Source organism: Sphaerodactylus townsendi, linkage group LG11, assembly GCF_021028975.2.
Source record: "Sphaerodactylus townsendi isolate TG3544 linkage group LG11, MPM_Stown_v2.3, whole genome shotgun sequence".
Classification (NCBI taxonomy): domain Eukaryota; kingdom Metazoa; phylum Chordata; class Lepidosauria; order Squamata; family Sphaerodactylidae; genus Sphaerodactylus; species Sphaerodactylus townsendi.
In genome coordinates this window covers 78,449,835-78,463,921 of record NC_059435.1, presented here as the reverse complement: position 1 = coordinate 78,463,921, position 14,087 = coordinate 78,449,835, and the positions used below count along the sequence as shown (strand labels likewise).

The following is a 14,087-nucleotide window of genomic DNA, read 5'->3' as shown; positions in this document are numbered from 1 at the left end:
AGAAGGAAAGGTGAGTGGAGGGGCTGAACCGGAGGCGGCTCCGTGTGTGAGGGAGCCACTTTTTGCATCCCCTCCACTCACCTCTCCTTCCAGCGCTGCTCTGGAAGGCTATAGGAACACGCCCATGCTACCCTCTGACCCCAGGAGGTCGGAGGGTAGCGTGGGCATTTCCCTCCAGAGCAGCCGCCATCCTCTCTGCCCCACAGAGCAGGCAGCTCCGTCTCTGGAGCAACTGCCTGCTCTGTCGGGCAGAGGGGGTTTCCCTGCCCGGCGCTGGAAGGAAAGGTGAATGGAGGGGTTGAACCGGAGCCGCCTCTCCGGCTCGGTAGATCTTTGGGGCTGTGGAAAACGGGTCCAGATGGCTCTTTGGATGGTAAAGGTTGCTGACCCCTGCCCTAGTGGGAGCCCGCTGCGACAATCAAGCAGTGGGGTGAGGGTGGAGGTAGAGCAGCCAGCAGGTGTTGAGGGGCAGAAGCCTGATTGTGCCCACAGAAGGGGCCCTCCGGGGGGGGGGGGGGGGAGGGTCAGAGAGATGCTCCCAATTCCAATCCTTCTGCTCTCCTCTCCCACCCCACCCCACCCCCAGCTCCATGGACCATTATCTCTGCCTCCCCTTCCCGAATGAGCATCTAACAGCCTTTCAATCAGTTGTGGTGGGTTTTCCGGGCTGTGTGGCCGTAGTCTGGTGGATCTTGTCCCTAACGTTTCACCTGCATCTCTGGCCGGCATCTTCAGAGGTGTATCACAGAGAGAAGTCTGTTACACACTGTGTCCAGACTTCTCTTATAACAGATTTTCCTCTCTGATACACCTCTGAAGATGCCAGCCACAGATGCAGGCGAAACGTTAGGGACAAGATCCACCAAACCACGGCCACGCAGCCCGGAAAGCCCACCAGAACCAGTTGAGTCCAGCCGTGAAAGCCTTCCATCCTCCATCAGAATGCCCACGGGGAGGGCAAGTAGATCAGCTCTGCAGCAGCCCCTCCCCCCAAGGTCAGTCAGAGGGAGCACACCTGCAGTCACACCTGTAAACATTTATTGTCCCATTATAGTCTGGGGGCGGCGGGGGCGCCATGACACACAAAGCCCCCCCCCCCCGCCCCGCCAGGCATCAGCAGCTCCTCGCCAAAGAACAGGGCCCAGCACAAGTGACATCATACAGCAGCAGAAGTGGGGGGAGGGAGGGAGAGGCGGGGCAAAGCGTGGGGGTCCAGAAGGGCCTTTGCAGCCCCCCAAGGAGGCTGCGGCCATTCCCCGCCCCTCCCAAGCCGTTTGGCATTGACCACAGGAACTCTCTACGTACTAGTAGCACCGTGCAGGGCCGGGTTGGGCCCGTAGCTTATTCACCCCAGAGGAGGGCACACACCCAAAGCGAGGAGGGGCCCAGCATCCACACAGGCAGTGCCCTTCTCCTGGCCACACCACAGCCGAGGCAGGGGCGGCTGCAACCACCTGAGATGGGGCGGGGGGGGAGGCGTGGCCGGCCCCTGCTGCTCCGCCTCGTGTCACCATGCTCCTGCAGCAGGCGGGCGGGACCATCCTGGGAAGGCAGCGCTGGCAGTTTCCAAGTGCCCAGAAATCTGGAAAGGCAAAAGGCATCCGAGTGAGGAGCGGCTATGGAGTGACCTCAATGTTCAACAGTCTCAAAGCAGGAGCGGTTTCCCAGCCACGACTCAGCCGACTGAGTGGAGGAGGCATAAAGCGGAGCCCAGCTGGCCCACCGTGTCCAGCATCCTGGCTCAGGCAGTGGCCAAACTGGAGGGCCAACCACAGGCACAGATGTTGCCTCCGGGCACTGGTGGTTGAAGGCTGACTGCCTATGAGCACGGAGGTTCCCCTTAGTCACCGCAAGGCTGGCAGCCACGGATAGGAGGAGGTGGGTCTGACCCACCTGAACCCCCTAAAAGACAAGGCAGAGGACCACTCCTTGCTGGGAGGCGAGAGAGAGAACCAGCCCCCTGAGCCTCCAGCCCCCCAAGTCACATGCAGAAGGGGAGGCCAAACTCTCTGGAGGGCAGAGGACGGGCGACAGCGGTGCAGCTCCCAAACAAGCAGGAGTAATGGGCAGACGATGCCTGCAGCCCTTCTGGCTTCTCCCGGGATCCGCCGCCCCTCTCCTTTGCCAGCAGGACAAGAAAGGAGCCCTCCCCAGAGGAGGAAGCGCAGAGCAAGCCGGGGCAACCAAGATGGGGAAGGAAATCAGGCAGAGCGAGAGGGAGGTCCTAATCTGCACTCTTCCGACTCCGCTGAGCTCCATCTTTGGCTAGACTGCAAGGTGGGCAGCAGCTAAGCAGAGGGGGGACACTTACACTAAGAAACAGAGGAGGGGTCCACCGGGAGGAGGGGGGCTAGCATTTCTCCCTCTCCTGCTGCTGCTGGGCCTCTGGGTCTTCCTCTTCCTCCCAGCCCCCCAGAGAGAGATCAGGCGTCGTGGCATCTGCAGGCAGGAGGAAATGGGGGGGGGGGGGGGGAAGGAAAAGACATGGAGTAATTTGATACCAAATTATGTAGGGTAGTGAGAACCACAAAGGATTGCGAAGAGCTCCAAGCGGACCTTGATAAATTAGGTGAGTGGGCTAAGAAATGGCAAATGCAGTTCAATGTAGCAAAATGTAAAGTGATGCACATAGGGGCAAAAAATCCAAACTTCACATACACGCTACAGGGATCAGTGCTATCAGTCACAGACCAGGAAAGGGATTTAGGCGTCTTAGTTGATAGTTCCATGGGAATGTCAACTCAATGCATGGCAGCTGTGAAAAAGGCAAACTCTATGCTGGGGATCATTAGGAAAGGAGTTGATAATAAAACTGCAAGGATTGTCATGCCCTTATATAAAGCAGTGGTGCGACCACACTTGGAGTACTGTGTTCAGTTCTGGTCGCCACATCTCAAAAAGGATATCGAAGAGATAGAAAAAGCGCAGAGAAGGGCAACGAGGATGATTGAGGGACTGGAGCACCTTCCTTATGAGGAGAGGCTGCAGCGTTTGGGACTCTTTAGTTTGGAGAGGAGACGTCTGAGGGGGGATATGATCAAAGTCTATAAAATTATGCATGGGGTAGAAAATGTTGACAGAGAGAAATTGTTCTCTCTTTCTCACAATACTAGAACCAGGGGGCATCCATTGAAAATGCTGGGGGGAAGAATTAGGACTAATAAAAGGAAACACTTCTTCACGCAACGTGTGATTGGTGTTTGGAATATGCTGCCACAGGAGGTGGTGATGGCCACTAACCTGGATAGCTTTAAAAGGGGCTTGGACAGATTTATGGAGGAGAAGTCGATCTATGGCTACCAATCTTGATCCTCTTTGATCTAAGATTGCAAAAGCCTTAGCAGACCAGGTGCTCAGGAGAAGCAGCAGAAGGCCATTGCTTTCACATCCTGCATGTGAGCTCCCAAAGGCACCTGGTGGGCCACTGCGAGTAGCAGAATGCTGGACTAGATGGACTCTGGTCTGATCCAGCAGGCTAGTTCTTATGTTCTTATGGAGTGAGACCCTCGGGGGGGGGGGGGGGGGCCAGATGCCTGGCCCGCTGGGAACAGCACATTCCAAGCCCCCATCCTTTCTGCCTTTCTGGGAGGGGCTCAGGCGAGACCGTCTCCTGCCCTGCAACATTAGGGGGAGAAACTGAGATATTCTGAGACGCACCAACACAAATTCCTATAATTTGTTTTCTTTGTATGAAATCAGTGAAATGCATTTTATTCATTCAAAATGTATAGCATGAAGGAGTCTGAGGAAAAACTGACCCCCCCCCCCCCATACCTTTTTTTCCCCTTTTGGAAGGACTGAAAGGTACTCAGAGGGTGCAGAGGGCAGGTGTTTGCCTCTGCCTGTCACTTCCATAATGGAAGTATTTGCTGAGGCACTCTTAAACTCCATAAAGACACCCGTTAATGACATTATATGTGCTAAGACAGTTGATTAGCAAATGGTGATGTTGTTAAAAACAGCAACGCAGGTTCCATGCTGCATAACTCCAATTTCTTCCCCAAACCTGCCCTGCCCCTCCCTGAGGGGGCTGCAAGAATTGTCCACTGCCAGCCCAGGCTCAGGGGCAGAGCAGCTGGTTTGGATGCAGAAGTCCATCCGTCTGCCTCATTCCTCCCCCCACCCCCCCGCACCCTGGAGCAGTTCAGCCAGAACTCTCGGCTGCTGGCACCAGCCCCCTGCCCTGCCCTGCCAGCACCAGCACAGCTGCACCAGTCAGAGCAAGGGGGATCTGTGGTTCTTCCCCATCCCTGCCTCCCCCCGCCCCCATGACAGAAAAACCTGGCCCAAGGAGTTTCAGGGGCGCGTAGAGAGGAAGAAACCCCAAGTAAGAGCCTGGTGGCTGCACAGGTCGCTCAAGGGGCTGGCGGGGCCACCTGGAGCCTTGACCATGCTCTGGCCTTGTGCCCCTCACAGCAGGCCATCCCCAGAAGCTCTCCACCCAGCCAAGGTCTCTTGCGGGTGCTGCCTTCCCATTTGTTTCAACTGGATTTGGCCTTATTGGCTATGTTGACAAGCCCCCGGACATCCCCAGGCTAGAGCCCAAAGGCTTCCCAAGAGGTCTGCCTGGAGCCCGAGTACACAACCGCAGGGTCCACCTCTGGCTCCCAGCCCCTGACCGCAACAGGCTGGAATCTGGGCCTCAGCCTCTGCGGTCGCCAGTGCCAGGAAGTGGGTAGCTGCTCCACAGGCAGCCCCACCCGGACCCCAGGGCATCCTGGAGGGAAGAGCTGCCTTGCGCCGCCCTCCCCAGCTCTGACCTGCTTGTGCTTGCTCGGAAGTCCGGAAAGAAGCTGGGCTTGGTGCCGGTGGCGGCGGCTGCTGCTGCTGCTGCTGGTGAAGCTGAAAGGGAGCCAAAGAGGGGGGCTGTCAGACCCACAGTGCCCCCCGCCTCTACCAGACAGAGGCCAGGAGACTAGCCAGCCCCCGTCCCCTGGAAACTGAGCAGTGGAGGAGAGCCCTTGGCCCCCACCCTTAACCACTCACCTCATGCATGTAAATGGCATGCAGACTCATCTCAGCAGAGGCAAACTCAGACAGCACAACGGAGCGGGTGAGGGGTCCCTGGTGGGATGCTGATGGGGCGACACTGCAGACAAAGAGGAACAATGGTCAGCTATCCCCAACACAGACCCCCCCCCTCCTCCAACCTGTGTGAAGAGCAGACGTGGAAGGGAATAAACACAGGGTCATCTGCTGACCACACCACAACACCTGAGCCACAAAAGTAGGGCCCCTTCTGCCCCTTGCACTGAGGTGGGCAGAAAAAGCAGGCAGGTCTCCTGCAGGTGGGCTGAGACGGCCCTCAAAAGTCATGCAGGAGCCCCGAGGCTCCCCCCCCCCTCCAGAGGGGCCCTCTGCCTTCCGCTGCAAAGGGACTGGGAGGTGGCTTGGGAGTGGCCCTGGGCATCAGGGTCCCCACGGCAGGTACAGGGCAGGTGGGGCTTGGCACTAACCTGGAGGGGCATTTCTTTTTGCCTGCTTCTCCCCCCTGCCCTGCCAGCCAAACTGCCCACCCTCCAAGGCCCCTGCAACTGTACCTGTCCCCGAGGAGGGTGCTGTCGCTGCGGTACACAGAATTCTCGCCCAGTGGAGGAGGGTAGCTGCGCCGCGGCAACTGGGAGCAGGACAGCGAGGCCAAGATGCTGGCAGCCGCGCTGGCTGTGCTGCCAGGGCGTTGCCGGTCTGCTTGGGATGCCAGGATGGGGTGGGCCAGGACGCTGGCCAGGAGGGCGTCTGGCTGCAGGGACAGGAGGAGACTGAGCCCGGGCGGCAGAGGGGCCCGGCCCCCTCCCCTCCCAGAGCACGAGAGAGCACTCACCATGGTGCTGGGGCCCTCGTCTGACAGCAGAGAGGTGCTGAACGGGGCCTCGGCCAGGAGGCGCTGGGCGGGCGGTGCGTGGGCCGCGTCCTGCTGCACCTTCTCCTTCAGGTGCCCGATGAAGAGGGAGCTCTCCGGGGGCGGCTGCCAGCACGGGTTGGTGATGGCGAAGTGCACAAGCGAGAGCTCCGTCTTGCCGTTCTCCGCCTGCTGGTACACTGAAGCCTCCGTGCGGCCCTGGGACAGCCACTGGGGGGGGCGGGAAGGGGGGAAAAGAAGAGATCTGCATTAGGGGAGGCACCGGGGGCCGCTTGCCCAAGGATCAGGCAAGGAAGCCTCAACCCAGGGAGGGGCTCTCATTTTCCTCTCCCGGGGGTGGAACGGCAGAGGGCTTCGCCACAAAAGGCCCCAAGGAGGGGGCTCTTCCGTCCCACTTCCCCACCCCCAACGGAGCTCACTGAACTCAGCTGCAGCAGAGGCTCATTCTGAACATGCCCTTCCTCAGGCCAGGGAGCCCCTGAGTCCTGGCACCTCGCAATGCAGGAGTCCCGCTGCCAAAGGACAGCCACAGCCCGCCCTCCCCCCTCACCTGGGGGTTGCCGTGGTTGCGGATGTCCAGCTGAGCGAAGGAGCAGATGTCTCCCACGCCCACCACCTCCACAGAGAAGTTGCGGAAGAAGTCGATGATGTCCAGAGCCTTGGCCCGCAGGGCAAAGATGAGGAGGAAGGGAGTCACGATGGGGCTCAGCAGCTCCTCCAGGATGAAGACCTGCCGGGGGGGGGGGGCACGGGAGGTCATCAGGGGGCGCAGCCTTTCCCCTCATTCCCGCAAGACCCCCGCCCCACTCCTGCCCCCCCACTCACAGCCTTGTACTGGAAGAGCTGGGCCATCTCTTCCCGGGTCTCAGACTTGTGGGCGTTGCCCGGCCAGTGGTCAGGGATGTAGTGGATGTGCGCCAAGACGCACTGCAGGAGCTGCTCCGGGCACCACACCATGTGCTCGTCCGGGATGAAGGACCTGCAAGCACAGGGGCGGTCAGCACTCCGGACAGGAAGGCAGCAACGGCCAGGCAGAGGGAAGGTGGGCCACAGCTGGCTCAAGGGGAGAGCAGCCCCACATAGCCTGGGAATGCAGAGGCATCTCCGCCAGTCTCGGGGTCAGACGTCCATGCTGCCCCACTCGGTTACAGAGAGGGAAAGCGTACAGAGGGGGGAGAAATGCCCTGATGGCATCTCCACGGGTGTCTCCAGCAGTGAGGAGACCAGCACAAGGAGCCCACTCATTCGCACCCAGCATCAGAGGGGCCCAAACCGACAGGACAGGGAGACCACGGCATGAAGTCCGTGCTAGTTCAGCCATACCATCCCCCCAGCCAGGTCTTGCTCGGAAGGCCACCAAGGCCCCTTGTCCAGGACAGACGAGGCGCCAGGTGTGCCTGGGAGCTGAGACTGAGAGACCCCCCTGGAAGGGAGGCCACCCTAAGGACACCTGGCTCTAGACAGTGAGGCCTGCCCCCTGGGAGCCGGTTGGGGCGTGGCAGCAGGCAAGTCCAGACTGGTGCCCAGGGAAGCGTTCCCAAAAGGTAGCAAAGTCCGAGTGGGTTTGTTGTCCAGGCCCAAAGTGGAGCTGGGAGGGAAGGGGGCGGAGCCGGGGCTCACCTGGCCACAGTGACGACCAGGCCCAGGAGGGTGAGGGTGGTCAGGATGTGCTGCACGGTGAGGACGTCCTCGTCGTAGACGGTGAGGGCGATGAGCACGGCCAGGATGGAGCCGGCAAAGAAGCCGACGTTCTTGGCCAGCACCGTGAGCAGAGGGCTGGTGAAGGAGTTCATGTACTTGGAGGCAGGCTTGTAGCCGCGGCTCAGGCGGGCGTGCAGCTCGTGGTCCAGCTCGTTGAAGTGGCGCAGGTAGAGGCGGCCGTAGAGCGACCAGCGGCGGGCCCCCAGGCTGCCCGGCTCCCGCTTCAGCACCTCCGTGTAGCTGAAGAAGGCGTACAGCACCTGCCACACCAGGATGAAGGGGCACAGCAGCAGGTTGGCCAGCCCCAGCAGCACCATGCTGCGCCCCAGGCGGCGGGCCAGCAGCAGGCGCGCCCCCAGCCGCTTGTACTGGGGCTGGAGGTTCCACTTGCTCTGGAAGAGGGAGCCGGGCCCCCAGAAGAAGAGCAGCTCTAGGTTGTACTTGAGGCCCTGCGTCAGGAAGACCACCTCGCCCAGCAGGGGCAGCCGGAAGCGGACCGGCAGCAGCGACTTGTTCACCATGGCCACCAGGTAGTTCTTGAAGCGCAAGATCCGGTGGTGGATGTCCAGCTCCGTCAGCTCCCGCTTGTGCACGCACATCTGCTGCTCCCTCTGCAGCGAGATCAGGCGCGCCTGCACCTCCTGCCAGCTGCGGTTGCACAGCTCGTCCTGCACGGAACGTCCAGCGTGAAGCCCAGCGCTCACCCTCAGGCACCCCTGCCACTACTGCTCAGCTCTGCTCTCTGCGCTCCTTGGCTGAGCCTCCCAATCCTTCCACAACATCCTCACAAGCCCTGCCCAAGCACACGCAGCCCACCCCCTTCTTTGAAGCACACAGATGCACAAAATACCATCAGTTCAGGAGGACCAGGCAGCAGGTGAGGAGGAAGGCTTTCCTCCGGCTGCCTGGTCCTTCTGAACTGGGGATGCTCCAGGCCCTGAGCCCTCTTCCTCCTTCTGACCTTTTGGGGCTTCCTGCTCCGTCACTGAGCCACGGCGCCTCCCCAAGCAGCCCTTTCAGCCACAAAGATGAACCAAGGAGACTCTCACACAAACCACCCACTGCAGAGGGAGGCAATCCCCACCCCGAGCATCAGTGGAACTGGGTGTGGATCTGTCCTAGTTTCAGAGCCCGGAGAGAGAAGCATCCTGAGTGACATAGAGATGATGTGTGTGCAGTGGCGTAGCACCAAGGGCCGGGGGGGTGTTCCAGGGTGGGTGGGGGCGCAGTTCCCCCTTGCTATGGCTCTCTGTGTGTGCGCCTGCTGGGAAGACAGGCACCAAGGGCCCCTTGGAGAGGCTCAGCAAAATGGCCGAGGCACCTGCAGCCCCACCCTGAAGGTGGTTCTGTGCAGTCACACGCTCCCCCTTAAGCACCCCTCCCCTGCCCCCCCACCCCCGCGGCACTCACTGAGGGGATCTTGAGGGCCTTGGTGTAAAAGGCACGGATCTCCCAGTAGCCAAGGAGGCTGCAGAGCACCTTTGCCAGGCGATAGAGCCAGAAGGTGGCAGCCATCACCAGCAGGAAGATGATCCAGCCGCTGGCCCGGATCCTGCAGTGGAGAGAAGGGAAAAGCAGACAGCATCAGCCCAGCCAGCTGCAGGCCAGCCCAGGACGCTCTGGGGGGCGGGTCCCATGAGGGCCGCTCCAAGGCCAGCGTCTCCAGGGGCACACAAGGGCCGGGCCTGGCAATTCCCTCCCACTGAGCGGCTGTTAAAGGTGAACAGGATCTGAGGGACACACCGATGCATCCCCGCGACGGGCACTCCAGCTGGGGTCCGACACCGCTGGGCCCCCCGTGAGCCCCTATCGGAGGCACCTGGCTGGGCACACAGGAAGCGGGAGGGTGGACTCCACGGGGCTCTCTTCCCTGCCTGCCCAGCCTCCCTGCTGCCCGGTAGCATCTTCACCATCTCTGCTCCTCTGCCTTTGCCCCAGGTGCTGGGAAAAGTCCCGGCCATCACTCCTCAGCCCTGCTGAAGGGGGGCGAAGGGGCAACGCAGCCACTGACGGAGACGGTGGGTGGACAGCCAAGCGGCCCACAGCAACTGACTCTACCCGTTTCACACTCAGAATGAGAAACAGGCGCCAGACTTCTCCTCAGTCCGAAGAAAGAACTGGGGAGGGGGACCACCCAGCCTCCTGCACAAGCTGGCAGACCCCACCACTCCTGACGCCTTGGCACACAGCCCTCCCGCACTCACCTCTCAGCACACTGTGGCGTGGGCAGGATGGCATCTGGCAGCGTCACCTTGCCTCGGTCTGGTGCCAGGCTGCCTCCCGGCTGTGTGTGATTGACGGGCCGGTTGGCAAACAGCACATCATACTCCACGCAGCAGAACAAGAAGGTGGTGAATGTGACCACAAACAGGAACTGCCTGGGAAGGGCGCAGAATGGGATCAGGAGGCTGGTCCCCCCAAGAGCAGCCAGCCTTCCCCATCCAGGCTAGAGACCAGCTCTCTTCCTAGCTCCTCACTCTCAGGGGCAGGCCAGAGCCCCGGGGGGGGGGCGGGGGTCCTCCTGCCTCAGCCAGTAAGGCTGGAAACGCCCACCTCACCAAGAAAAGGCTCCCCAGGTCCCCCACCCACCCAACCTTCTCCCTGTGGAGGAGAGGGGTCACGCTAGGGGCAGTGCCTGGATGGGCTCCCAGAGACAGAAAAGCAGCAGGGGGAGGGGGGCCTCTCAGATCCTTACACCAGTTCAAAGATGTCAGACAGCATCATGCAGGCAAACCCATTCTTCTGGTGGAAGTGATAGATGTGCTGAGGCTGTCAAGGAAAAACGCAGCTCCCGCCCCCTGTAGTTGCCGGTCGCCCCGACTGCCCCAAACAACGCCTGGAAGACTGAGGGGCTGCTCAGCCACGGACTGCCCAACCCCAGGGGCTCCAGTGTGTCTGCAGGGATACCCACAAGCAGGCCACAGTTTCCCGGGGGGGGGGGGGAGGGCAGAAAACTGTCAAGCTGTTCCTCCAGGCCCCCAAGGCAGTGCTTTAAAACTGGCATTTCAGAACAAGCTTTACACAATTCACGCACACGCACCCCCACCCCCGGGCCACAAGCAGCTGAGTGCCAGCTGCTGCATCAGGAAACGGCTTCCAAGCGATACTGGGCTGAGACGACTACGCTGGAGGCTGCTGCAGTGCTGGGAGGTGGGGGGGCTCAGACCTTTGCTGCCAAGGATATTTTGGTGAAGAAGTTATCTAAATTCTTGATATGATGCCAGGAATCTGGGAAGGAAGCACAAGGGTGGTTATGGCCACCAAGTTTCAGCCTCCCCTGCCCTGCCCGCTCCTGAGACTCCGGGGCCTTCAGTCGGGTACCTTTCAGGCCCTCTGTGACGTGCACCAACAGCTGCTCCTCCTCCTCAGGGGGAGAGTCCTCTGCATAGTCTGGCAGGCGGTGATAGTCCCCATAATGCTCTTGGCTGACAGCCATGGGTGTTGCTGGGCTGCTCTTCTCCACACGGGGGCAAATCAATTCCTGAGACCTGGTGGGGTCTGTGTCCCAAGACCCTGCAGAAGACAGGCAGGTGAGGTGCGAGAGCTCTCTCATGAGACCACAGGCCTGGCTCCCTGGTTCTGGGACAGGCTCTAGCTCAGGATTCCAGGCACCCAACCCAAGATCACCCAGCGCTCCCCTCAGCAACACGTATGCTTCTCCTTCCCACTTGGGAGAACCCAGAACAGCCTCCCATTTCCACTCTCTGGCTACTGAGCCACTTTCCCAGGATAACCGCCTAGGTGACCTTCTAGTCAGCTGTGGAGCACCTGCCACCTGCCGCGGGGCAGAACAGACAGAGCTTGGCTGCAGAGCAGGTCGAATTGGTCTCCCGGGGTAAGAGAGGAGCGATAGGCCAGCCCCAGCAGCACCAACAGCTTCCTCCACCCCTCCTTCGAGAAAAGGTGTTTTGTGGCACAGAGCCAGAGGAGTCAATATGGAGGGGGGACGGCAGGGGAGTCACCCCAGAGCAAAGAGCCACACCAGTGCCCCCCCAAATTCTCTTGCTTCCTTCTCCTCTTGGGCCAGAGCCAGGGACACCAACGGGCAAGGGCTGCTGGGAGCAGGACCCAGAGTGGACAGCGGTCAGCGGGAGGAAAGCCAGGCAGAGCGCTATGTGGAGACAAGCCAGCGGGCTGCCAGGACTCCAGACTCTGCTGGCGCTGGAGACCCTGCAACACTTTCAAGCACGTGCACACGCACACACAGAACGCCAGAGGTTCCCTTCCAGTTGAGGGGACAAGGCCGGGGTGAGGAGGCGATGCTGCTCTGCTGAGCTCTGGCTTCCCCACAACCGAGCCTCCCAAAGATACATGACCTACCTATGATCATCCTGGATTATTTACTTATTTATTCCGTTTATACCCTGCCCTCCACCAAAGTCCCAGGGCACCTAGATTAACTCCCTGGCCAGGTCTCTCCACCACGGCTTCCACCTCCCACCCCAGGGAGCTCCGTGGGGTTCCCATCAGTCCAGCCAAGAAGTTTGGTGGTCTCGTGCTGGCTGGTGGCGCCCCCCCTGCCCCCCCTGGCATCATAGGCAGCCTGGCTCAGGGGAGAGGGATGGCCTAGTGATGGGAAGCATCCAGAATAGCTCTTGTGTGTGCTTGCTTAAGTATAAGAGCCCTTGCTGTGTATGTGTGGGTGGGGGCACATGAAGGACCCCTCCCCACTTCCAGGGTCGGCTGTGTAACAACTGCTTCCCATGATCCCTGTGCCCTCACATGTCTCCCCCCTCCAAATGCGTAGTGGGTGTGTGGAAGAGTCACCCGGCAAGCTAAAAATACCTTGGGCAGCAAACTCATAAACAGGCTGGGACAGATAAACATGACAGGCCATGGGCGGAGTGCCAGTCAGGCGAATCTCACGGAAGCAGCAGCTCAGGGCAGCTGCTCGCAGAAGTCTCCGCTGGATCACCAGTGAACACTACTGCCTTGTAATGACTCAGAGGAGAAACACTCACGGCCGGCCGGCCGGCCAGCACTCACTTCCTGCATCCTCCCCCAGTAGAAAAGGCTTGACCCAAGTCTGACTGCATGTGGGGACGGCCCAGGGATCCAAGAAGGCAACTAGAATGGCAACTTCTGGGAGTGACTCAGACCCTGGGCCTGCTGCCACAACCGAGCCTCCCAAAGGCCAGGAAGGCGAGAGGTCAGGTCTCAACCCAGCTGAACCGAGAGGCATTCCTCTGCTCTCACAGCCAGCCTGCCCCCCCCCCCCCACCCTCAGACTCCTACATCAAGGACTTCTCGCTCAAACCCACAGTCTCCTTCGCTGGGCCCAAGCAGGAAGAAAGCCTGGCCATCCCCTGCGCATGCCCCAGGACAACCACGGGAGGAGGCTGGAATCTCTGGCCACACCTTCCGTGGAGCTTGGAGGGAAATGACCCAGAGGGAACCACTGTGTCCAACCAGTCCCTGGCAAGCACACGTCTGGGGGTAAACCATTTCTGGACTCACGGTCTCCCACAGGCAGAGGAATCCTGAGAAAGCATCTCGGCCAACTCCCCGCCAAGGGCAGCACCGTCTCCGCCTGAAGACACTCTGCGTGAAGGAAGGGGAATCCCCCCCCTCCCAAAAATTGCATTCAAGCACAGGACCAGCAAGATTTTGGGACCATGAGATTTCCAGAGCTGATGCTCCCTTTGTCACGCTGACTCTGGAAACCCCTGCCCCCAAAATCCTGTCGGTCTTGAAGCGCTTCTCCTGCACACCCAACACAGCTACCCTCCCAAAACTGCTCCCCCCCCCCCCCCCCGCATTGGCTCAGCTATCAATCCGCTCTGGAATTTTCTTGGAATATCCAGCAGAAACCTCCCCTCCTGTGACTGAGGCACATCCAGTGGAAGGGCGAAAGTGGGTGGCCGGGAGTCGGAGACCAGCAGGCAGGCGGGTGGGCTTCCAAGAGCAGCAGCTAGCCCTGGCTGGTGGGAAGGAGGACCTGGGAGGGGCAGCAGCAGGCCAAGGGCGGCTCTGCTCGGCTTTCCCCCAGCGAGGCCAGGAGCCAAAAGAGCAGCAGGGAGTGACGAGGCAACAAATGGCCAGGCTTGGCGCTGCCAGTGGGCTTGGCAGGACTCCCCAGCAGCAACTGGCAGGGTGGAGTGAGAGAGGAGCCCCTGGGGCCACAGGCCGGCAACACCACCCACCGTGCAGTCCCACCGGGCACCTACCCCCCGAAGCCGGAAACACCGGACTCTGCTGTGCTGAGCCTCTTCCTGGGCAGCTGGCCAAAGCTACAGCGATGGGCCCCCCCGGGGGCCACCTCAGCCCGGCCGAGGAATCCACTCAGACCAGTCTTTCGCCCCAAGAGGAAGAGGAGGAGGAGGAAGCGGCGGCGGCGGCGGGGGGGGGCCTCCCGGCTTAGGCCCGACAGCGTCTATGTCTCCTTCATCCCAGGACGCCGCGGCTCGGTCCCGGCGAGCTGTCTGCCCAGGCGGCGCGGGGGGGGGGGGGGGGGGGGCTGGCGCGGGCTCGGGGCCAGGGGTTGTGCAATCTTCCTGGCGCCAGGCCCACCGGCGAGGCCCCGCGA

The 14,087-nt window shown here is 60.9% G+C and overlaps 1 protein-coding gene across 2 annotated transcripts; it reads right to left on the bottom strand.

Annotated features, from left to right (window-relative positions):
• Positions 1 to 1,021: 1,021 nt before the first annotated feature.
• ATG9B (autophagy related 9B) lies at positions 1,022 to 13,866 on the bottom strand. Of its 2 annotated transcripts, XM_048511861.1 has the most exons (15): positions 13,729 to 13,866; positions 10,883 to 11,074; positions 10,746 to 10,789; positions 10,257 to 10,321; positions 9,766 to 9,939; positions 8,972 to 9,113; positions 7,481 to 8,229; positions 6,686 to 6,839; positions 6,411 to 6,590; positions 5,822 to 6,070; positions 5,541 to 5,740; positions 4,987 to 5,089; positions 4,761 to 4,842; positions 2,312 to 2,439; positions 1,022 to 1,582 (listed from the first exon to the last, which is right to left on the bottom strand). In XM_048511861.1, the coding sequence occupies exons 2-14, from the start codon at positions 10,995 to 10,997 to the stop codon at positions 2,351 to 2,353; spliced, it is 2,346 nt and encodes a 781-aa protein (XP_048367818.1). In that variant the 5' UTR covers positions 10,998 to 11,074; positions 13,729 to 13,866; the 3' UTR covers positions 1,022 to 1,582; positions 2,312 to 2,350. The 2 variants fall into 2 exon arrangements, with proteins under 2 accessions (XP_048367818.1, XP_048367819.1); XM_048511862.1 differs by lacking the exons at positions 10,746 to 10,789; positions 10,883 to 11,074; positions 13,729 to 13,866 and having other exon boundaries at positions 9,766 to 9,935; positions 10,257 to 10,316.
• Between the last annotated feature and the right edge of the window lie 221 nt (positions 13,867 to 14,087).